This window comes from Marmota monax, unplaced genomic scaffold, assembly GCF_021218885.2.
Source record: "Marmota monax isolate L192 unplaced genomic scaffold, Marmota_monax_Labrador192_F-V1.1 WCK01_AAM20220418_F8-fsc00013, whole genome shotgun sequence".
Classification (NCBI taxonomy): domain Eukaryota; kingdom Metazoa; phylum Chordata; class Mammalia; order Rodentia; family Sciuridae; genus Marmota; species Marmota monax.
Window position 1 is genome coordinate 19,055,115 of NW_026692202.1, and position 22,209 is coordinate 19,077,323.

Consider the following 22,209-nt stretch of genomic DNA (forward strand, 5'->3'; position numbering starts at 1 on the left):
AGCATATCCTCTTACCTGCTGCCATTAAGTTTTTGCCTTAGATTTTTCCCCACTTTGGTATAGTGTAAATACCATTAAATAAATGTCAGTCATTGAGCTAAAATTTACATACATTGTTTAACTCCATTCATTAGAATTTTGCAGAAATTAATATCATTTAACAAATGAGAAACTTGGAGCTTAGGTTAAGCAGCCTAACTCTGATTAACTCATGTTAAACTCATAGTCACTTTGCCAACTGTTGGGAATCTAGACCCTGAACTCTTAACCATCTCTTCTCTAATACAACATTTCTTTTTTATCTGAATTGAAGATGAGTTGAAGAATCTTGTGAGTGCTCAGTGTTTAGAACTCAAGGCCAAAGGACTTTCACTTGGTTTTCCGGAGAAAAAGCATGGTGAAGCTTCCTTTGCACCCCAGCCAGACTTTACCTCTTTAATTCAACTCACCAGGAGTGTTCAATTATGGCCTGCAATGGAATACTTGGCTATGCTTTGGCAGTACAAAGTGACAGCTGATTTTACGACACAGGCTTATTTGAGAAGGTATGCCATTCTTTCAGTTATTTTCTTGATAGATTTTTTGTGTTTCCTGTATTGTAAACAAAGCACAGACATAAGGAGGTATAGCTGCTGAGGCACAGGAAGGTCACTTGCTATTTTTGAAAGCCAGATCTTATTAAAGATTCTTTATTTCAGCTTCTCCCCTAAAAGTTACTAGAATTTTTTTCCAGTAGAGTTGCTTATTTTTAAATAAATGTACCCTATGTTTTGTGTGTTTCATCTTCCCTCACATATAAATTCTCTAGTAGTTTACTGACAGTCCAAACCCAAGCCTCTCACTGTGTATTTTGGAACAGGTTCAGCAAAAATCAGCAACCTCTGATAGAGGAGATAAGACATCACATCACATTTTGTCTTCAGCACACACCAGTTGCTCCTCAAGAGCTTCGAGACCTGTGGTCTTTACTGCATCATCAGAAGGTAAAAACCAAAATCAGAAAGGGAAATAAGCCTCTTTTCACACTGTGTGATTAAATTTTCTGTGGCAGATTGGTTGTAGAACAATTTTGTGCATTTAATAAAAAAATTCCATGTTGCAATACCCAGGCTTATCTGAATTACCTCTTAATGTAGGAGAATTTTGAATTTTCTTTTGCAGTAATTACAATGGCATTGTACAGTTTTTATCACAGCAGTATTCGTTTGGGTTCCAGTTAAGTGAGGTGAAAAGCATTTTCTCAAAAATACATTATAAGAACATTTATTTATTTTGATAATGTTACAATTGTGCAATCTGCTTTGCTTATACTTCCTCGTGCAGCCTTATAAAAACATATAAAAACAGATTTTACTTAGTGTGATTAAACTTACAAACAAGGTATATGACTCCACCAAGATGACCAAGGTGGCAGAGAATTAGGAAAATTAAGATAATATCTTTAAATCCATGTTAGTTTTAGATAGATCTTAAACAACAAAGACCATAATTTATGGAATCATTCTCATAAATTTTTTTATTCCTTTATCTCTAGGGATCTGCTGAAGAAATTACTTGTTTGTGGTCTGAGTTATTTAATTCCACATTTATGTCTTTCTGGAGCAGTACTGTGACCACAAATCCAGAGTACTGGCTAACATGGAACCCTCTGCCCAATATGCAGCAGAGGGAGATGCCCAAGTCCCTTTTGGACTCTACATTAAAGGTTTGTTGGCATAAAACTGATGGTAGTAGGTTAAAAAAAAATTCCCAATAACTCTGTTAGTAATCATTTATTCCTAGAATAAAATAGTTGACTATAAATAGGTGATTTTGATACTTTGTTTTCTTCATGATGCTAAAAAAGTGTGTTGTCAAAAAATGTATTCTTCATCTTAAATGATTTTTTTAATTGAGTTAAAGCCATAAAGATTTCCTTTAAAAAGTCTTCATTTCTTAAAATTATAAAACATTTTAACCACAGAAATGTTTGTATGTTCATTTAATTTATTAGAAATAACCACTCTAATCTGTATTTGTTTATTTACTCATGCTTTTTTTTTTTTTTTTTTGCTTTTTCTTTAAGATGAGGTATTGCTATGTTTTCCAGGCTGGTCTTGGATTTGTGAGCTCAAGAGATCGTCCCCATCTTAGTCTCCCAAGTAACTGGGATTATAAACATATGCTGCCACATCCAGAATAAATAGTATTATTTATATGAACAAAAATAATACTTTATTTGTTCACAAATGTGTCATGGAAATGTGTTTGTCATTCCAGGTTACATTAGTTCATTGTATTGATGTGCCACAATTTATTTAATCACTTTTCTTTTGATAAGTTTTGAGGTTTGTTTTCTTCTTCCTCTTTTAACAAGCCTAGCTACATTTACTATCCTTGTATAATCTGGCATTTGTCTTGAATATTTCTGTGGGTGATTTTTTGGAATTAGGTTTTAACCCATGGTCAATGTGATTACATATTAAAAAAAACAAATAATATATGCCTAATATATACAGATAGCTCTTTTTAGGCTTTCTGAGGAGGTGCTTTACTTTTTTTTACTTTGTAAACATGCAAGGAACTGACTAAAACAGAAGTTTTGGAGCTCTGGGCCACCATAGAAGGTTCAGGACCAGAATACAGTTTCACTTCTGATCTGTAGGAGGGCCTGTTTCCCACATGCTTACCATGCTAGGTGTAATCAACATGTCTAATTATTGCCAATTCTACAATTTAAAAACCTTATTTGAATTTATACCTCTTAGATAATTATTAAGATTGAACATCTTTTTACATTTATTGATCCTTTTTATTCTACCAACTTTTTAGTCATATTCATTGTCCAGTTTTTTTAAATATTGGATTGTTCAGTATCATTTTAATTATTAAAGGTCTTTTTATATTATGGACATTGATCCTTTTTCCATAAGGTCTGAAGTGTATTTCTAGTCTTCTGTTGTCTTTCAAATTATTAATGTTATAATGTTATAATGATAATTTCTTTTTAACTATGCCAGTCTTGTCTTCATGCTTAGTTGTCATGCTTTTTTTTTTTGGATTCTTGGCTTCCCCTTACTATGGGTTGTAATTTGTTTTTGTTTTTGTTTTTTTTTTTCTGCATTTTTTTTTTCTTTTTTATTGTTGGTTGTTCAAAACATTACATAGTTCTTGATATATCATCATTCACACTTTGCTTCAAGTGGGTTATGAACTCCCATTTTTAGCCCATATACAAATTGCAGAATCACATCAATTACACATCCATTGATTTACATATTGCCATACTAGTGACTGTCGTGTTCTGCTACCTTTCCTATCAGTTGTCATGCTTTTTAAAGACTATTTTCCTTCACCATTCCTACAGTAAAAACAGTCTCCCCATATTTTTTCCAGTGTTTTTGTTTTTTGTGTTTAAATTCATTATCTGTTTATCTTTTGTTCAAAAGGGAGGCAAGTTTTTTCTTTTATACAAGTAATAGATCTAAAATCACTTTATAAACACTATTTTTGATTAATCCTTTCCATTCTCATTTGAAAAGCCACCTTTATTATACACCTTAATCCCACAAATACTCACAGAATTATTGTTGAGCGCTATTCTATTGCTTTTATCATAATTATTATCATCATTGTAAAACATCTCTTACAGCCTTAAGTAACAAACCGTATGGATCCCTAAGAGTTGCATGAAGTATATTGTGTTTCCTATTTTCTATCTATGTTTTTGACCACCTGACTCTTTACTGTGGGCAGCTATTACTGAGTCTCAGATTAATAGTCCAGTGAATGCATGCTTGACAGACTTTATGTCTGGCTCTTAGACTGGCCTTGCAACTCCTTTCCCTGCCTCCAACTCTCATCTCCCTGTCTATTACAAGAATGGTCTCCCTGATTTCCCGGTTTTGGGGTTTTCTGGTATAGTACTACAGCACTCATTGCTCATTTCTGAGAGAATGCAGTCCACATTCCTTTAAGTCTACTAATAGCTCACTCCTTCCTGTTCTTCCTGTCCCATCTGTGACTGTTCTGAACAACTTGAACCTCCTTATTCTGTTTCCTCCTTGAAGGTGTCCCAAGTGCTGCTTGTTGAAATTGTTTTAGTTGATTTCTGAAAGATACTGTTTTTTTCTTATCCTTCAGGGCCCTGGCAGTCTCTGTAGAGCCACATTCTCCAAGTGCTGCTTTGAAGTCTTGACTAGCAGCTGCAGAGCAATTTCCTGGGATGTGAGTGGCCTCCCAGTCCTGTCCTCTTCACATGTCACACTGGGAGAGTGGGTTGAAAGAGCCCAGCAGTTACGGGACATCAACTCATTGCTTTGGACCAACATGGCTGTCCCTTCAATAGCAGAATTCAGGTATTCCTTGTCCCTGGGAGCAGTTTATGAAGTTCATGAATGTTCTCTAACAGGGACTCAGTCAGAATTGCTTCTGACATGGCTGACTTTGGTGTGTGAAAGTGAGGGTGTTTGCTGAGTGGTTCAGCATGTTCTCAGTCCATGACAACGCCATCATGAGCTGTCTGGTCCTTTTTTTTTTTAAAATGCATATTATGATCAGGAAGATGGTGCTTAGAAAAAAATCACAGAAAGATTATATGAGAACTGAAGTTCATCTTGTTGAATGTTGACTGTGCAGTATGCAGTTAAAATTTCTTGGAAGAATGAGAGTGTGTAAAAAGTGATCCTATTTGATTCAGCAATTCCTTAAGTGTTTCCTTGTTATCCCAACAGACACACAGACTCCCAGCTCCAGGGACTAGTGCTGTGCCGACACCTAGCGGGCCTAGCAGAGCTGCTCCCAGAACCCCAGCAGCAGGAATACGTACAGAACTGTGAGCAACTGCTGCTTAGAGATAGCCAGGCCTTCCACTATGTGATCCAGACTCTTGGGGATATGGCTGGTCAGGAGGCACTGCCCAAGGAACTACTCTGCCTGTTTCTCACCTCCCTGCACCACTTTTTTGGGGAAGGGGAGAATAAGAGGAACCTGCCTGAACCAGCCCAGCGTGGGACCCTCTGGGTGAGCCTTGGCTTGCTCCAGATTCAGACCTGGCTTCCTCAGGCACGCTTTGACCCTGCAGTGAAGAGGGAATGCAAGCTCAAGTATGCCAAGGAAGAGGTATGAGAGGCAAGAGTTTGGAATATGTACTCAGTTTCTGATGCATTGGATTTGCTTAGGGTGTTATTCCTTTTACTCCCTTTTGGCTAATGAGATGATCAAAGATCTCATTTTGTGTGAACTGCCTATGACTTCCAATGAGTCTGTTTTAAGACTGCTGCTGCTGCTTTGAGAGTTCCTCTAGATAGACTTAGACTCTGAGAGGGCACCTTCCTAAGGTTCTGATACATCTTCCAATAGATGCAATAAGCAGAGGGCAACCTGAGGCATTGTCAGAGAAATAGTGGAATTCCTCACTATCCAGACTCTGAGCTAGGTTTTGGATATTTGGGTTCAAATTACTTCTTTAGGTAGGATGTAGTACCCCTATAACCTAGGATTTCTGAAGTTTTGGTGTTTGTTATATAAAACTCAGGAATCAAATAATGTAGTATCTCTTGTTATTTGAACTTCCAAACAAAGTCAAGAATTGAATACATTAAGATAACGACATACTAGTACTGTATGATGAGGAAGGAATGTTATATTAGTTGGGGTGAAGGCTAAGCTGCTGTAAAAAGACTCAGATTTAGTGGCATGAAAGTTTCTTCTGCCTAATAACTCTGAGGTAAATGGTCTAGTTTAGTGAAGCAGAGCCACCTATCCTTAGGTCATTCAGGAATCCAAATTCCTTCTATCCTGTTGCTGTACACTCCTGGGGCATTGTTTTCTTGTGCATGGTCATCAGTGGGACACACCAGACTATTTTCTCTTTTCCTTTAGTTACACCAGCTACAGTGTGAATGGAAGACCCGGAACTTATCATCTCAGTTACAAACTGGAAGAGACCTGGAAAATGAAGTAATTATCAATTATTCTCATCCTCACATCAGGTAAGGCAGCAAAGTGATTATCTGTGTTAGAGATTACTGTCTCTACTTTTAAAAAAGAGATTATAAGGCTGACCTTTGTAGTAATATTATAGTGTTAGTGAATTGATGCACATCTTTGAGCTATGTTAGCAATTAGGTCCCAAATCCTTCATTATAATCAAGAAAACGATATGTTCTAAAAGGAGGGGAAAGACATTCAAGGTGTGGATTTACGTGGGATCAAGATGGTTGAAGCCAGAGCTACTCCTCAACATGGAACAAGTTGGATGCAATGATGTGCACTTTATTTCTTTGCTTTTCTTGGCTACAGATCTGTTCCCTTAGCTTAGAGTCCCAGTCTTTTCCTGACCTTCCTTTGACTATAGACAATAGGGTAGCTCACTAAATGCCATTACGCCTCAGTGTCCATGTCCACAAAAGGGAGATACTTGTTGTACCTCCTTTGGATGAGATATGCATCTAAAATGTTAGCAATGTGTGGCACAGGGTAGGTATTCTGTAGGTACTATCATTTTCACTATAATTTTCAATATCATTGTCATGTTATTTCTCGGCAGTTGATAAGTCTTCATTCATTCCATTTTCCTAGCTGAGGGTTCAGTCCAGATTTGCTGTTCTTTTTCTAACAGAATTTGCAAATTATATTAATTTGCCTTCAGGTTACTTCGTCAAAGGATCAATTACCTAGAGAACTTAATCTGCAGCCTGTCGAAGAAGCAGGCCTTCAGACCCCAGCTGCCTGCCTATGAGTCTCTGGTGCAAGAGATCCACCACTATGTCACCAGCATTGCCAAGGCCACTGCTATTCAGGATCTGCTTACGCGGCTGCTGCAGGTTCTCCATGCAGATGGGCCACGGTCTGCCCAGGTGGCCCAGAGCCTTCTAAAAGAAGAGGCCTCTTGGCAGCAGTCGCACCACCAGTTCAGGAAAAGGCTAGGGGAAGAATATGCCCTCTACCCAGATTCTGTGATTCCACTACAGGCTTCCATCTTACAGTTGCAGCATGGCATGAGGCTAGTAGCATCTGAGGTCCATACCTCACTGCACAGCAGTGTGATCTGTCCCGACAGGCTGGGTGCCTTGGCTATGGCTTTGTTGGCTTTTCCATCAGTGGGCCCCACCTTCCCGACCTACTATGCTCACGCAGATGTCTTGTGCTCAGTGAAGTCAGAGGAGGTTCTTCGAGGCCTTGGAAAACTGAACATTAACCGCTCAAGAGGAAAGGAATCAGAAGGCATGGGCCAGCAACCCTGCCCCACCCGCGAACAGCTGCTAATGAATGCCCTTCTTTACCTGCACTCTCATGTGCTGTGCAAGGGAGAACTGGACCAGAGGTCCCTGTCACTCTTCAGACATGTCTGTCAGGTAAGCCTGTGTCTGTCAGCATGTCCTGCCTGCCCTTTTTAAGGGAGAGAGCTAAAAGCACAGGCCAGCATGCAGAACATTATCAGAGTCAATGGTTGAGGAATCCTCTTGGCTGTTCCTTTCTTTTTTCTACTTAACTACCAGGTTTGGGGGCCTTTGCCCCTAAATTTTTAATGGTTTGGAGGCTTTGGGGCTCCCCCCCCACCTTTCTGGTATTAGGGATTAAACCCAGTAGGGCTGCTCTACCTCTGAGCCACATCCCCACCCCCCCCACCCCACCCCCACCTTTTTTTGAAATAGGGTCTGACTGAGTTGCCAAGGATAGCCTTGAACTTGTGATCCTCCTGCCCCAACCTCCCAGTTTGCTGAGATTACAGGTGTGTACCATGGTGCCTGGACTTTTTTTTTTTTTTTAAGGTAGTACTAGGAATTTAACTCAAGGATTTGTGTATACTAGGCAAGCATTCTACATTAAGTTGCATCCCCAGTCCTTTTTCTATTTTAAGACTGGATCTTGCGAAGTTCCCAAAGCTGGCCTTGATTTGTGATCCTCCTGCTTCTGCCACCCAAGAGCCACCATTCCCACACTGTGAAATTTTCTCCTATTTAGTTGGTTATCTTTTGATTTTGCTTATGGTAGTTATGATGTAAATTGTACCAACTTTTGTTTAAAAAAAATAGTTTTCTTTCCCCTTACTAAGTAACTTATTGTCACTGTAGATAATTAAAAGAGTAAATATAAGCAAAGATTTTAAATAATCTTTCTATTTATACCTGTTACTATATTGGTATATCCCATTCTAAGCTTGTGTGTATATCCTGTAGATGCATATCTACATGCCATATTTGAGGTAATGTGTCCCAGCGGTTCACAGATTTTTTTTTTTTTTTTTAAAGCACCAGCTTCTTAAAAAAGAAAAAATCAATCTCAGCATACTGAACCAATATTTAGCAGATGAAAGAGTTATATTGTTTAAGGTCACTTCTGTGATGTCCATGACCCCTGCTGCATGTTCTTAAAATGCTAGAGCTTTACAAAATAATTAGCAGAGTACTAAAAAATTCATTCTGTTTCGTAAATTGCTTTTTAAAACTTAATAGGGAGCTGGGGATGTGGCTTTAGCGATAACGCGCTCACCTGGCATGTGCGGGGCACTGGATTCGATCCTCAGCACCACATAAATAAAGATGTTGTGTCCATTGAAAACTGAAAAATAAAAATTAAAAAATTCTCTCTCCTCTCTCTAAAAAAAAAAAAATTTAAAAAAATAAAACTTAATAGGACTTAGTGATTATATCTCCTTATTTTATATTCATATATTTAGTGACTAATTTTCTATCATGTATGCCATAAGCCATTTAACTAATTTCTGATGAATGAACATTTACATTTATATGTAATATTTTTATTTTGAGGAAAAAAACAGTGTCATGATAAACAGACGTATGACCATATTCTTTGGGTACAAATTCTGGAAATCAGAATTACTTGGACAGAAATTAAACATAGTTCTTGGAAGTTTGTACAAATTAACTTCTGATGGTATATGTACCTTATCCCTCAACCACACTGGGCAGTTTCTTGAATTCATAGTTTTCTCCAATTTAAGGACCTAAAGTCTTAAAAGGTAGTGGGGAATTCAAGAACTATCTGTTAAAACACAGTCCAGTTTTTTCTAATTGGTGCCCTTTGACCATCCAGGACCTAGAAGGTTTTCCTTCCCAGAACCCTGGGCCAATTCCTCTGGTGCCTGGCAGGTGCAGTTTGAATTGAAACCCATACAACCCAACCCTAAGCCTGACTGTTATAGTTTGGATGTGAGGAGTCACACAAACGATCATGTCTGAGATAATGCAAAGAAGATTTGGAGGAGAAATCACTGGGTTATTATAGCCTAAGCCTACTCAGTGAATTAATCCCTGATGAGATTAGCTGAGTGGTACCTGGAGGCAGGTAGGATATGAATGGAGGAAGTGATTAATTGGGAGCATGACTATGGTATATATTTTATATCTGGAAAGTGGAGTCTCTCTCCCCCCCACCCCCCTTTCTGATCATCATGTAAGCTGCTTCCCTCTGCCATACTCTTCTGCCTCACCTCAAGCCCCGAGGAATGGCTCCATCCTTCTCTGGACTGAGATCCCTCAAATGAACTTTTCCTCCTCTACAGTTATTCTGGTTGAGTCCTTTTATTCACAGCAGGGAAAAAGCTAAGTAAAACAATAACCTTGGTACAAAATACTGCTAATCCCTGACACAGGAAGTTCCTAATAATTCCATTGCAGCACATTTGAAATTTTAGCGGCATAATAAAGGGAAATTTTCAGGAAACGATTTACTGAAGAGTTTGATCAAGTTTAATTTCGTAGATATTGGCTTTTGTTCATTTTTGAGCCATGGTAGTTTCTTTCATGAGAAACTAAGACAGCAAATCATGCCTATGCTCATTTCAAGTGCACTCTACCCATGTGTCTTTCCAGGAGATTATCAATGAGTGGGATGAGCAGGAACGCATAGCCCAAGAGAAGGCAGAACAGGAAAATAGCCTGTACAAATTCAAGAGCAAGAACTCTAGGACCACCCTAAGTGAGGAAGAAGAGGAAGAACAGGAGTTCAGAAAACAGTTTCCACTGCATGAAAAGGTAGGGTGCTGGTGTCAGGATTTGTTTGGAAATGAATTCCCCTGGTTCCCCATACATTCCCTCTGAATGGCTCTGTAGTCTTTTTAATATATTTCAATGCGTGTAAGTCTTCATTTTCTTCATGATTCATGCCTCTTTCTTCCTCTTTGTTCTAGACTGATTACAACCAGATTCTGATTTTTAAGTTTATAATTGTTTTAATATTGTTTACAGGACTTCGCAGATATTTTGATAGAGCCAACACTTGAGGAGAAAAAAGGAACTTTAGATGGACAAGAAGAGGATACAGCCACAGACCCAGCTGCCCTCTCCCAGAGTTCAATGCAGGCAGTAATGTTGATACACCAGCAGTTGTGCCTCAACTTTGCTAGGTCCCTGTGGTACCAGCAGGCTGTGCCACCACATGAGGCAAAGCACTACCTCAGCTTGTTTGCATCTTGCTATCAGACTGGGGCTTCTCTTGTGACACACTTCTACCCGCTGATGGGTATGGCCAATTACTTTTGCTTTACCCTTGGGAAATCAAAATGAATAAATGGAATCCCTACTTCTTGAATAATTAAAATCATAAATTCACCATTTTTATTTAATTCTTTATCAATAGTTTCCTTTGCTTAAATAATTTTACTAATTTTAAAAAGTGATTAAAAATTCTGCAATAAGATGGATTTTTATTGTTTGAATCCTTTGGGATGAAAGATAGGAACTTAGTTTATTTATGTAGTCTTTTTTCCTCAGCATTATTTCCACTTCCCTCTCATAGACTTAATGCTTTCTAGTCAGGTATTCTTGGGAGCAATCTGGGAACTCAAACTCTCAAAATCTAATGTGATGATTGTTTTTGATGCAGTTTCCAGTGTGACCTCAAGAATTGTCCCATGCAAGTAGGAAGAAGGCTTTAACTTCTCTACTGATCTAGAATTGCTAAAGGAACTGAATTTGAATGCATTCAGTCAAATATTTTTGTTTATAGATAAGCATCTTACTTCCACAAAACCTGGAAGCTTGCGGTAGCTACTGTGCTAATAAGGTCACTCATCTAGGCCAGTGTTGCTTTAGGAGAGAATAGCATTAGAATACCTGTTTTACTAGTCCCACCCAATTAGTTGATTGTTTCTGACATCTTTGTAATTTTGATAAATTACCTGAGTTCTCTGACTTCACCATAATGATGTTACCTTCACAGGAGTTGAACTGAATGACCGACTTTTGGGCAGCCAACTTTTGGCCTGTGCCCTTTCCCATAACACACTCTTTGAGGAGACAGCCTCAGACCTAATGGTGAAACCTGATGGGCCCTATGATTTCTACCAGCACCCCAACGTATCAGAAGCAAGACAGTGTCAGCCTTTGCTTCGGGGTTTCTCAGAGGCCGTCAGTCAGTTGCTGCAGGATTGGCCGGAACACCCTGCACTTGAACAGGTAGGGCAGCTGGTGAAGAAAGGATGAACTGCCCACAGGACCTTAACTGCCCTGGGAATGTGTCCTCTTACTATGTCCAAGGTCATTCCCTCGTACACTTGAACATATAAACAAAGATTTAAAGAACAATAATTGAGATGCTGTTTGATCAGGATCCACAGTCCTGGAAATTTTCATCCACAATTTTCAGAGGTGCTTTCAAAATAGAGAATGAAGGAATGAAGCTTCCTGTCAGAACTCCCTTCAGTAGCCTGTGACTGAATAACTGGTTTTTTTTTTTTTTTTTATGATTCTTTTTAGTTACACATGACAATAGAATCTATTTTGATATAATTATACAATCACGGGAGTCACTGGTATTTCTGCTGAGATACCCAAATCTTTTTTTCTGTAGCTGCTGGTCGTAATGGACAGAATTCGTAGTTTCCCACTTTCCAGTCCTATCTCAAAGTTTCTGAATGGCTTAGAGATTCTTCTGGCAAAGGCACAGGTAAGATTCCCTCTTTTTCTTCTTTTAATTTGTGGTATTCTGACAAACGTTTTATCTCATGATTTTTTGTTAGAGGAACAAAGAGTTCATAGTTTGATTTGGAGAAAGATAAACATCTTTGTTTTTTCTACTATGGGTGGAGATCAGTACAGTAAATCTGTTGCCCCTGTGGTAGGGGTGACTATGCATAACCTCTTTTGGGGAGTGAGACCTAGTATCCCCTGGCACTGAATTCTCACTTTGCCGAAATGTCCAGTGAGCCTTCAGTCTGGCTGAGTGCTCACATAGGTCATCTTCCTCAGTCCCTACACAGCCTCTGAGGTGACTGGTGCCTCTCCATTTCACAGAAATAGTCACTGACTCTGTTCAGGGTCAGATAGCTTACAACAGTAATTCAGACATCAGTCCACAAACCCTATGCTTTTTATGGTCTTCTACAACATGACAGCTGCAGTTCTGTCACACAACCATAAACTTGAACCTGGATACACTGATTGTAAAATCATCACTGCTGGTGGTAAAAGTTGTCAAGGATCCTGTAGTGTTTCTCAAGAAAAGTCTGAAATGTTATTGGGAATACATGATCATGGGGCTGCATAAAGGGCATAGTACATTCTTTTTTGTTGTTGTTGTTTTAATATACCCCTTTAGGACTGGGAGGAGAATGCAAGTCGAGCTTTGTCTTTGCGGAAACATCTTGATTTGGTCAGTCAGATGATCATTCGGTGGCGCAAACTGGAGCTGAAGTAAGTGACTCTCCCTCTTAAAATTAATTGTTAAGCACTATTATATATTGATGGGTTTCTTGGAATGTTTATGTTATGGCAGTTACAGAATCTGCTTTTTCAGCCATTAATCACTGAGTTTAAAGCAGGACATTAAAATGATCTTAAAAAGACCATTCTTATTTTTTAATCTTTCTTTTTTGTGGTACTGGGATTTGAACCCAGGGAGACTTTATGTGAGCTACATCCCTATTCCTTTTTAGTTTTCATTTTGAGACAGTCTCACTAAATTTCTGAGGCCAGCTTGTAGTCCCCCTAAGGCCATATACTTGGAGACAGCAAAATGGGCAGTTTTTTCCATCTCCATTTGTGAGAATATGAGGATTTAATTTCTGTGATTTCACATTTTTCAAATGGATTGCCTAAATGTTTCCATGGCCTCTTTTTCTTATGTTTCAGTTGTTGGTCCATGAGTTTGGATAATACCATGAAGCGCCACACTGAGAAATCCACCAAGCACTGGTTCTCCATCTATCAGATGCTTGAGAAGCACATGCAGGAACAAACAGAGGAACAAGAAGGTAATACTTGGCAGGAACTTCCTGCTCATTCAATGATTTCAAGCTAAATTGAGTACTGCAAAGTATAGGATTTACCTGTTCCCATAAGTCACAGAGGTTTAAGTGACTTGTTCAAAATCTGGAGAACCAGTATATGATAAAAAATTTTGTTATTCTGTATTCTTCATGTCCATGATTCAAAATGAAAGTTGCCTTCTTGGTAGGTAGTAGTTAACATGCTCAAGTTCAAGTTAAAAAAAAACAAAAACAAAAACACCTTATTATTCAATTCTGTTGCTGTGAGTGCATTTAACATATACCTTGTATGCAGCTGTTACTATCAAAGCAGTCAACATTTAGCTGTGATCTTTGCTTCAAAGTGGCTTTAACTGGGGTTCCTACTAATGGCCATTCCTTTGTATATCCCATGGTAGACTGCATGCATGTTATGGACAATGTGTGATTATTAAAAACACATGTTTTCCTCTTCTAATCTCAAAAGATGACAAACAGATGACTCTGATGTTGCTGGTCAGCACGTTACAAGCATTTATTGAGGGATCCTCTCTGGGGGAGTTCCATGTGCGACTTCAGATGTTGCTGGTTTTCCATTGTCATGTTTTGCTGATGCCACAGGTTGAAGGAAAGGGTGAGGATTTTTTTTTTTTTTTTCCTTTATAGTGCACTGTTAAAATGGGTTAGGCTTTGAATCCTCCACATGAGACAGTTATGTTTTTTGCACATCAGGTTTTAAACAAGGCACTTCTAATTATCTGTTTAATTTTAATATGATTCACACTAGATACAGATATAGTCAAAGCAAAGTACAGTTGATTATAGATGAAGCACTGACTAGTGAACTCTGGCAGAAGCATATTGCCAGATGAGCCAGGCATAGTGGCACACCTGTAATCCTAGTAACTTGGGGAGGCTGAGACGGAAGGATTGCAATTTTGATACCAGCCTTTGCAACTAAGTGAGACCCTGTCTTAAAATAATAGAAAGGGGACTGGGGATGTAGCTCAGTGATAAAGTAGCCCTGGTTCATTCCCTAGTACAAAAAAAAAAGAAATACATACATATATACATACATACATACATACATACATTCCCTCCCCTACCAGATGAAGTTCTTGGGCACTTGTGTGTCAAGCAGTACATCTTTCCATCTATCTGGATACTGTTTATTTCCTGCTAAGCCAGTGCTTAATCCAGGTCACTAGTATGCTCTTTGATCTAGTGAGAATACTGCCATAATTTCAAGGAACTGCATATAAAATTGCTACTATAAGTTATTATCCTTGACCACAGCAGGTTTAGGACAAAACTGTGAAGTGAGTGTAGGATGTACATGAGTGAACAATTGAGATGAACCTCTTAATATGCCATCGTTTAAAACAGTTGTAGTGTCTATTGATTTTATAAGAAGATTCAGATAAGTTTTGAAGTAGTGATTTTAGCAGAACTTCTCTGCATACCTTATCTTCAAGAACTAAAGAGCAATAAGACCAAAAAAATCTGCTGTAAGCTGAAATGAAAAATAAATTAGTGTTTATAGCCTACCATCTCTGCGAATTGCTAAGCTCAGACAGGCTTCCTAGATAATCTGCCTGTGCAGTATGCTGTAATTGCATGGCATAAAGAGTAATGAGGAAGGCTTGCACTGAAATGTGAAACCCACAGGTGGCGCCCGTAGCACATGCAGCAAGTGTGGTGTGTTGTTTCCTTTTCATTTCTTTCAGATTCACTTTGTAGTGTTCTATGGAATTTGTACCATTATTACCAGCAATTCTTTGACCGGGTCCAGGCCAAAATTGTGGAACTTCGTTCCCCTCTAGAAAAAGAACTTAAAGTAAGATGAACAACTCTCATGATCATCTTTGGGGGGAAAAAACAATCAAATTCTTTTTCTTTATTTCTGTTCTTTTGTCCATTTAACAGAGGCCAGGACCAAAGGGAATAGAGGCAAGTGATGCTGCAAGTAGGACAATAAGACTGATATTTTGTGATGGTAGCCCCATTAGTGACCTGACCACATGTGTGAGGGCCCTCTCTCTTTGATGCTTTCAGAGGTTGTGGAACCAACCCCTGGCAAAAGGAACATGACTGGCCCAGTAGTTTCTAAGTTAGAGTACATACCAACTGACCTATTGATTGTAGCAGCACTCTTATTGATAGCTTTGAAACAAATTCATGGTTCCTCTTTTAGACTTGCTTTATTTCTTCCTTGACACACAGTCTTATATTTGAGGTGGAGTGGGTACTGCTCTTCGGTAAATAGACAAACTAAGGGGGGAAAAAAACCAGAATAACCCAGCTTTATAAAACCATTTCTGGAGCTTCATTTATCTTTCAGGAATTTGTTAAGATATCAAAGTGGAATGATGTGAGCTTCTGGTCCATTAAACAGTCTGTGGAAAAGACACATAGGTAATTTATATTTTAAAACTAGGGCGACTAAAACTCATAATTTTGTATGGTAGATAGCAAGACTACATTATTACTGTGGTCTGGCTTTGAACTTCTAAAAACCCCCTATGTGGCTTTCCTATACCTGGCCAAGTTGGCCAGAGCAGGAAGAATGGGTATGCCTTGATTGAAAGTATGCTGTGTAGTCTGGAGAGACTGACCTTCTGTTACCTACTAACTGTTCATCTTGAGCAAAGCAACCCCACCATTCCTAGCTTCAATACTTTCTTCTAAAAGGGGGGGGGGGCATGACAAATTTGCTATATTTCTTGTTTGTTTAAAAACAAAAAAAAATGATTGTGAATATCTAAGATCATTGTATACAGAAGATACAGATACTTATGATGCATTTTAAATTTTTAAAAATATTTCACTTTGCAATCAATTTTTGTCTTATCTCTGTTACCACCCGGGGTCAGAACCCTGTTTAAATTCATGAAGAAATTTGAAGCTGTCCTGAGTGAACCCTGCCGGTCATCCTTGGTGGAGAGTGACAAGGAGGAAAAGCCTGACTGTTTGCCCAGTCCAACAGATGAAGCCGCAAGTGAGGCGTCTCCTATCCAGAGTCTGAACAGGGCACTGAGGGAGACCCTGTTAGCCCAGCCAGCAGCTGACCAGGTAACTAGCTTGTGGGACTGTGTGCTTATTCCATCAACCAGTCAGATAGAATCTGTTCTGTTTCTAAGTAGTGACCCGGGAAGTAGACAAGGAAATGCCTTTGAAGTTCTGTTCTTTGGTTGTGTTTAATATTTGTTTACCTGACTCTGCTGCAGGATAAGGCAGTAGACATTGTTCTTGCTGCTAAAAGTTTAATGTTAGCCTGTGGGAAATAATTGTTGTGGTTTTCTGAGAACATTTCATTCATCTACCTATAAGGGAAGATTTTGAGCATCAGTTTAAGAAGATGCCATTGAGGCTGCCTTTGGTGCCACTTGAGGAAGCTGCTGCCCAGGGGCGAATGTATGCAGTGAATAGCTTGCTGGTTCTTAGTGGTTGCTGGTTATTACGGTATAAATATTTCTACCAGGTGTAACTAAAAATATATATATTTCTACCAGGGCTGGTTTCCAACACCACAGTTGGCTTGCAAAATTCCTGAAAATGTGACAGATCCTGAGTGAACAGGTCTGTTGTAGGATGGTGGTTCCAGCTGTTCCCCTTGGTGTTGGAGCTTCAGGATTGGGGAACATTTCCTCAGGGGAGTTATTTCTTTTGGCTTCTTGATGGACTTAAACTTCCATGTTCAAAGAGTTAGTAATGGAGATCACTGAGCTATTTTAATTAATTTATTCAGTACAGATACAGTTTTTTCCTGAATATTTTTTATTATACTTGGTTGGCTCTGTATTTTTCATGTTGATCTGCTATCATTTGGGAGTTCTTATCCCCCTAGTAGACCATGAGCTCTTTGATGGTAAGGACTGTGTCTTGGTTGCTGCTGCATTCACTGAGCTATTTTAATATTGTAATAGTTCCAAAGCATTACAGAAAGCCACATATGGCTGTATAGCTATCATATAGCACTCAAATTTCTTTTCTTTTTACTATATATATCTGCTTCTGTCATTCTGGTTAAAACTTTTGATTCGCTAATGATAGTAGCATAGGAATTGCATGGATTCTTCAGGAAAAAAACAAAAAGAAAAATATTCCTCAGGGCATAGAGGCCCTTCATCTAACATTTGAATTCCTCATATTTGAACTGTTGCTTAGAAATTGGAGGGCAGGGTAGATGGTAGGAGAAGTAGAATGTGGTAGACCAGTTTTGCCTTGATTGTTTGTCTGAGAGACAACAATGTGGCATAATTCAGTACCTTAATAAGGGCAACAGTTATATTTATTCATTCTTCCATATTTGTAGATCAAAACCAGAGTCTCCTTGTGACTAGAATAGAAAGTCTTGCTTGGTGTAGGGGGTGTCCTTGTGTTTCAGTGCTCAAATGCAAAGCAGTAATGCAGTTCCTGAAATATTCATAGTATATGTCTTGTTTTAACTCTGGTGCTACATGTATTCTCATGAGACTTCTGTGGTGGTGTTAACTTTATATTTGCTGAGCTGGGGGTTGGGGCATGATGTATACATATGCACTGTTTAAATTTAGCACCTATGCAAGTTAAAACTGTTACTGTCATTCTTGGCAGTGAGGCTAACCTGTACACTCTCTCATAGGCCACAATTCCAGAACAGCAACAGGGTGCTACTCCTTTCTCTGTAGAAGGAAAACTTCTGCGTCGCTTGCCAAAGCTCATGAAACGAATGAGGAAGATATGCCTGACATTCATGAAAGAGAGTCCGCTGCCTCACCTCGTGGAGGGATTTGATCAGTTCACTGGTGGGTGCCAGAGGCCAAGGTGGAACCTGCTAGCTCTCAGTTCCCCAGGGGTCCAGGAGGGCTGGGAAATGTGGTACCTGTGTTATTTTTTAATGTCTTATATAGCATTAGTTAACTGAATAAGTGGTGGGCTAAAAGCTAGTAGAGCCCAAAGAGAGGAGCCCACTGAGAACACACAAACTCTTCTCATTTTCATCGTGTCATCCTTGGATGTAAACTAGTGATAACTGTGTTGCCTAGGATGGTCTCAAACCCTTGGGTTTAAGTGATCATCCTGCCTCAGCCTCATAAGTAGCTGGGACTCTAAGCATGTGCCACCATTTGCAGCCTGGCCATTTTCTATAACAGTCCATCTATGCTAGTTCTTGTTGGCTGCGGGCATGAGTGAAGGGACACAGAGGTGGGTTTCCCAGAGTCCTAAGCTATCCCCATCTCTCAAAATTTCTCCCTTGAATAAAATGAGAAGAAGAATTCATCCACTGTCTTCCTCTTGCTTTCTTCATTTCAGAGAAATGTTGTAGTTTCTTTTCCAGCTGTCCTTACTCAGGGCAGTACAAGAATAAGAGAACCAAAATCTGCTCAGTTGTCTAATATAGCAGTAGATGGGAGGGAATCCATATCTTAATAGATAGTTTTGGCTTTGGGGAGCCTTTTACCACCTGCCTCATCCCTATCCAACTCTGGCCAGCCTTCTTTTAATTAGCCCTCAATCTGAAGTTGAGGGATCTCTTGGTTTTAACAGCTTAAATAGAATAATAGCCTGCTAACTATCATTCAAAGTGACCTATCCCTGGGCCCGTTGATGGGAGTGAATGGAACACAGATCTAGGTGCATCTCTTGGATGCCCAGCCCTCCAAGTGTGCATATGTCCTCATCTCATAACTGCTTGTATTAGATCTGCCAAAGTAGCCTTAACAGCATATGGCAGGCTGAGTGGCTTAACCAGCAGAAATTTATTGTGTCACAAATCCGTAAGCCTAAGGTCAACATGTCAGCAGAGTTGATTTCTTCTTCTAAGACCTTCTCTTACAGATGGTCACCTTCCCACTCTGTTCTCACATGTCATTCTTCATCTGTTTTCTTTGTGTCCTAATCCCTTCTTTGGGGGACTCTAGTAGGATTAAGTTAGGGTGTGCCCTCATTTTACTTATATCTTTAAAGGCCCTATCCAAATATAGTCACATTCTGAGATATTAGGGGTTAGGACTTTCACGCAGGAATTTTGTGGAGCTGAGCATAATTCTGTGGCAAAATGGCAGCATCCTCATGTCATAGGTACTCTTGTGTATTCAGGAAGGCAGTGGTGCTATAAAGAATTTGAGTTTTGGAGTTGGGTAGACCAGAGCCGATATCCTGATTCAGCCACTCATTAGATGAATGGCCTTTAGAAAATTACCAGATCTCTTTGAGCCTTTAAGTCTGTAAAATGGATGCTGCAAATAAGTGCTTCTGAAATTGTGCGGATACAAGAGCATTTACCAAGTACTGGCTTAGAGTAGGAACTTAATACATACTGTGTTGTTTTTCTTTTTTTTTCTTTTTACCCCTATTTCCAGGCATCTTGACCAGTTTCATTCAAACACATATTGAGCATTTGCCAATTGGTAGCTGTGTTGCCTAGGATGGTCTCAAACCTGTGGGCTTAAGTGATCCCACTGCCTCAGCCTCCTGAGTAGCTAGGATTCTAAACATGTACCACCACTTGCAGCATGGCCATTTTCTATAATAGCCCATCTAGATACCATGTAAGGTACCTAGATAATAGAGGTCAGTGGTACCTAGTCCTCATTGCCACAAAATATCCTTGGTTTTGAGTAACTTGACAATAAGCCCCTAGAATTTTCTTTTTTTGTCTCATAGGTGAAGTGATTTCTTCTGTAAATGAGCTGCAGAGCTTAAAAGTGGAGCCCTCTGCAGAAAAGGAGAAGCAGCAGTCAGAAGCCAAGCATATTCTCATGCAGAAGCAGCGAGCTTTATCAGACCTCTTTAAACACCTTGCAAAAACTGGTAAGGTACTCACCAAAAATACTAAGAAATAAAATCAGCTTTTGGGGGAAGAAAACAAATATGGGTGATTTGGAAGAATTCTGGAGGCAGTTGAAACAGTGTCTGGAAAACAAAATGATGGGTAAGGTTTTAAAATGTCATTCAAGAGTTCTAGTTGCTTATGCAGGAAAATCCTATCACAAATCATTGATTCCCAGATGTTTTCAGTTTTATAGTAAGATCTCTTATAATATATTGTATAGTACCCATCTTTCCAACACAGAATAGAGAGCAGTGTTTCCCAAATTAGTAATTACTAAGTTTACAAGTCACCTGGGGAATCGTGTTAAAGTATAGGCACTGATCCTGTTTCAGTTGATGTGGAGCAGGGCCTGAGTTTGCATTTCTGATAAACTTCTTGGTGATGCTGTTCACAGGACTTTGAGTGGCAGAGGTAAAGGGGGCATATCTGTTCTCCCTGGGTTTCTTTGCTTAACTGAATGAATGCTGTTTCCTAGGTTTGTCATATCGCAAAGGTCTTGCCTGGGCCCGTTCAAAAACTCCTCAAGAGATGCTTCATCTTCACCCATTAGATCTCCGGAGTGCATTGTCCATAGTCAGCAGCACTCAGGAGGCTGATTCTAGGTTGGTTTATTTGTTTGTTTGTTTAATTACAAATGGACCAAGTCATTCAAGCCTCCATGTCCTCATTTGCCAATACGAGGACAATAATGTCTCTCTGTCTGGCAGAGTTGTTGTAAAGAGTAAGAAAGATACCACTCATCAAAGTGCATGGTTTAGGATCTGGCATCTGATGAACATTCAGTAAATGTTAAATTTTCTGCTTTCTTTCCCCTTCTTTGTATTTACCTCTCCTGTTTTGTTTTTGTTTTTTTGTTTGTTTGTGGGGTTTTTATTGTTGTTTTGGCTAAAGCACATGTTCTACCACTGAGCTATACCCCATCCAGCCCTTGTTCTCTTTTTCTGGTCCTTTGATTTTCCTGAGGTCTGCTGATTTGATTCGAATGTGAAAGAATGGCCACAATTTTCACTGCCTCTAATATATCCAAGTTTTAATATATTCTCAAATATAAGATTCCGTAAACTTTTGAAACAAAACAGAGCTTGCTTTCCCTCCTTCCCTCCTTACCCAGGGGCACTTAACCACCAAGCCTCATCATTAGCCCTTTATCTTTTATTTTGAGACAGGTCTCAGTAAGTTGTTTAGGGCCTCACTAAGTTGCTGAGGCTGGCTTTCAACTCCTGATACTCCTGCCTCAACCTCCCTAACAGCTGGGATTATAGGCATGTACCACCATGCCCCAGCAAACAGAGATGTTTGTATGTTAATATTCACACAAACCTTGTTGTAAGTGATGATTTGCATGTGTTTTGTTTGTTTACTAACATTGGATTTTTAGTTTTTTAAGATAATCTGCCATGTGGGCTTGCTAGAGCTAAGTCATGTATTCTCTAGTTTGCTTTAGTCTTCAGCAACCCCCACATTGAGGTCAGCTGTCACTGCCATGTATCATTTCGTGCTTTGTTGTCATTATCTACCTAGCCCTTGTAAACCAGAATTTGTGGCCCCCAACCTCCACTGACAAGATAGTTTTAAAGATTTCATTGAGGAAATCATATGGTCATCAAATTGATTTACCTATCATACTTCTGGTATTAAATATAAAACACATCCTTCATATACAGGAAGAATGAATATCTGACTGAGTGAATCCTAATAACAAATCTATATAGACTATTTGCTTTTGATTGTGGACAAATAATAGATTAAATTTCTGAGTCTTCAAGATCTGGGGTGGGAGATTATGGTTTTAATTAAGTAATTAATTGTTGATTTATTTTTCAGGCTTCTTACAGAAATCTCGTCTTCTTGGGATGGGTGCCAGAAGTATTTCTATCGCTCTCTTGCAAGGCATGCCAGGCTTAACATAGCCCTTGCAACTCCTGCCAAGGTAGAATAATAGAGTATGAGAATTGCAAGGGTCTAGGGAAAGCTCCTATTCATCCCAAGGTTGCATTCTCGGACCTTGTAAATGATAGCAGCCTATTAGTGGAAGCAACTGAGCTTTTGCAAAACTCATTAAACCCAAAATATAATAAATCAGTATAATTTTGTGCTAAGTCATGCCCCCTAAACCTGCCTCTGCCCGCCATCCAGGTTCTCTACCACTGAGCTACAACCCCAGATCTTTTTATTTTGAAACAGGCTCTAAGTTGCTGAG

The 22,209-nt window shown here is 39.2% G+C and overlaps 1 protein-coding gene across 2 annotated transcripts in view; it reads left to right on the plus strand.

The window, feature by feature from the left end:
• Window positions 1-22,209, plus strand: part of Mdn1 (midasin AAA ATPase 1) — a 148,840-nt gene that overhangs the window by 101,559 nt on the left and 25,072 nt on the right. For both annotated transcript variants that reach the window (XR_009225852.1, XM_046431427.2), the window contains exons 57-77: window positions 314-545; window positions 860-983; window positions 1,535-1,705; window positions 4,123-4,337; window positions 4,713-5,100; window positions 5,863-5,972; window positions 6,632-7,337; window positions 9,819-9,980; window positions 10,194-10,467; window positions 11,167-11,402; window positions 11,797-11,892; window positions 12,544-12,638; window positions 13,077-13,198; window positions 13,680-13,826; window positions 14,920-15,029; window positions 15,534-15,607; window positions 16,066-16,264; window positions 17,817-17,979; window positions 19,841-19,987; window positions 20,485-20,611; window positions 21,834-21,939. Coding sequence is in view for 1 of the 2 variants with exons in the window: in XM_046431427.2 (XP_046287383.1) it covers window positions 314-545; window positions 860-983; window positions 1,535-1,705; window positions 4,123-4,337; window positions 4,713-5,100; window positions 5,863-5,972; window positions 6,632-7,337; window positions 9,819-9,980; window positions 10,194-10,467; window positions 11,167-11,402; window positions 11,797-11,892; window positions 12,544-12,638; window positions 13,077-13,198; window positions 13,680-13,826; window positions 14,920-15,029; window positions 15,534-15,607; window positions 16,066-16,264; window positions 17,817-17,979; window positions 19,841-19,987; window positions 20,485-20,611; window positions 21,834-21,939 (4,004 nt within the window). In the remaining variant the exon portion in view is untranslated. The remainder of the gene's footprint in view (window positions 1-313; window positions 546-859; window positions 984-1,534; window positions 1,706-4,122; window positions 4,338-4,712; window positions 5,101-5,862; window positions 5,973-6,631; window positions 7,338-9,818; window positions 9,981-10,193; window positions 10,468-11,166; window positions 11,403-11,796; window positions 11,893-12,543; window positions 12,639-13,076; window positions 13,199-13,679; window positions 13,827-14,919; window positions 15,030-15,533; window positions 15,608-16,065; window positions 16,265-17,816; window positions 17,980-19,840; window positions 19,988-20,484; window positions 20,612-21,833; window positions 21,940-22,209) is intronic.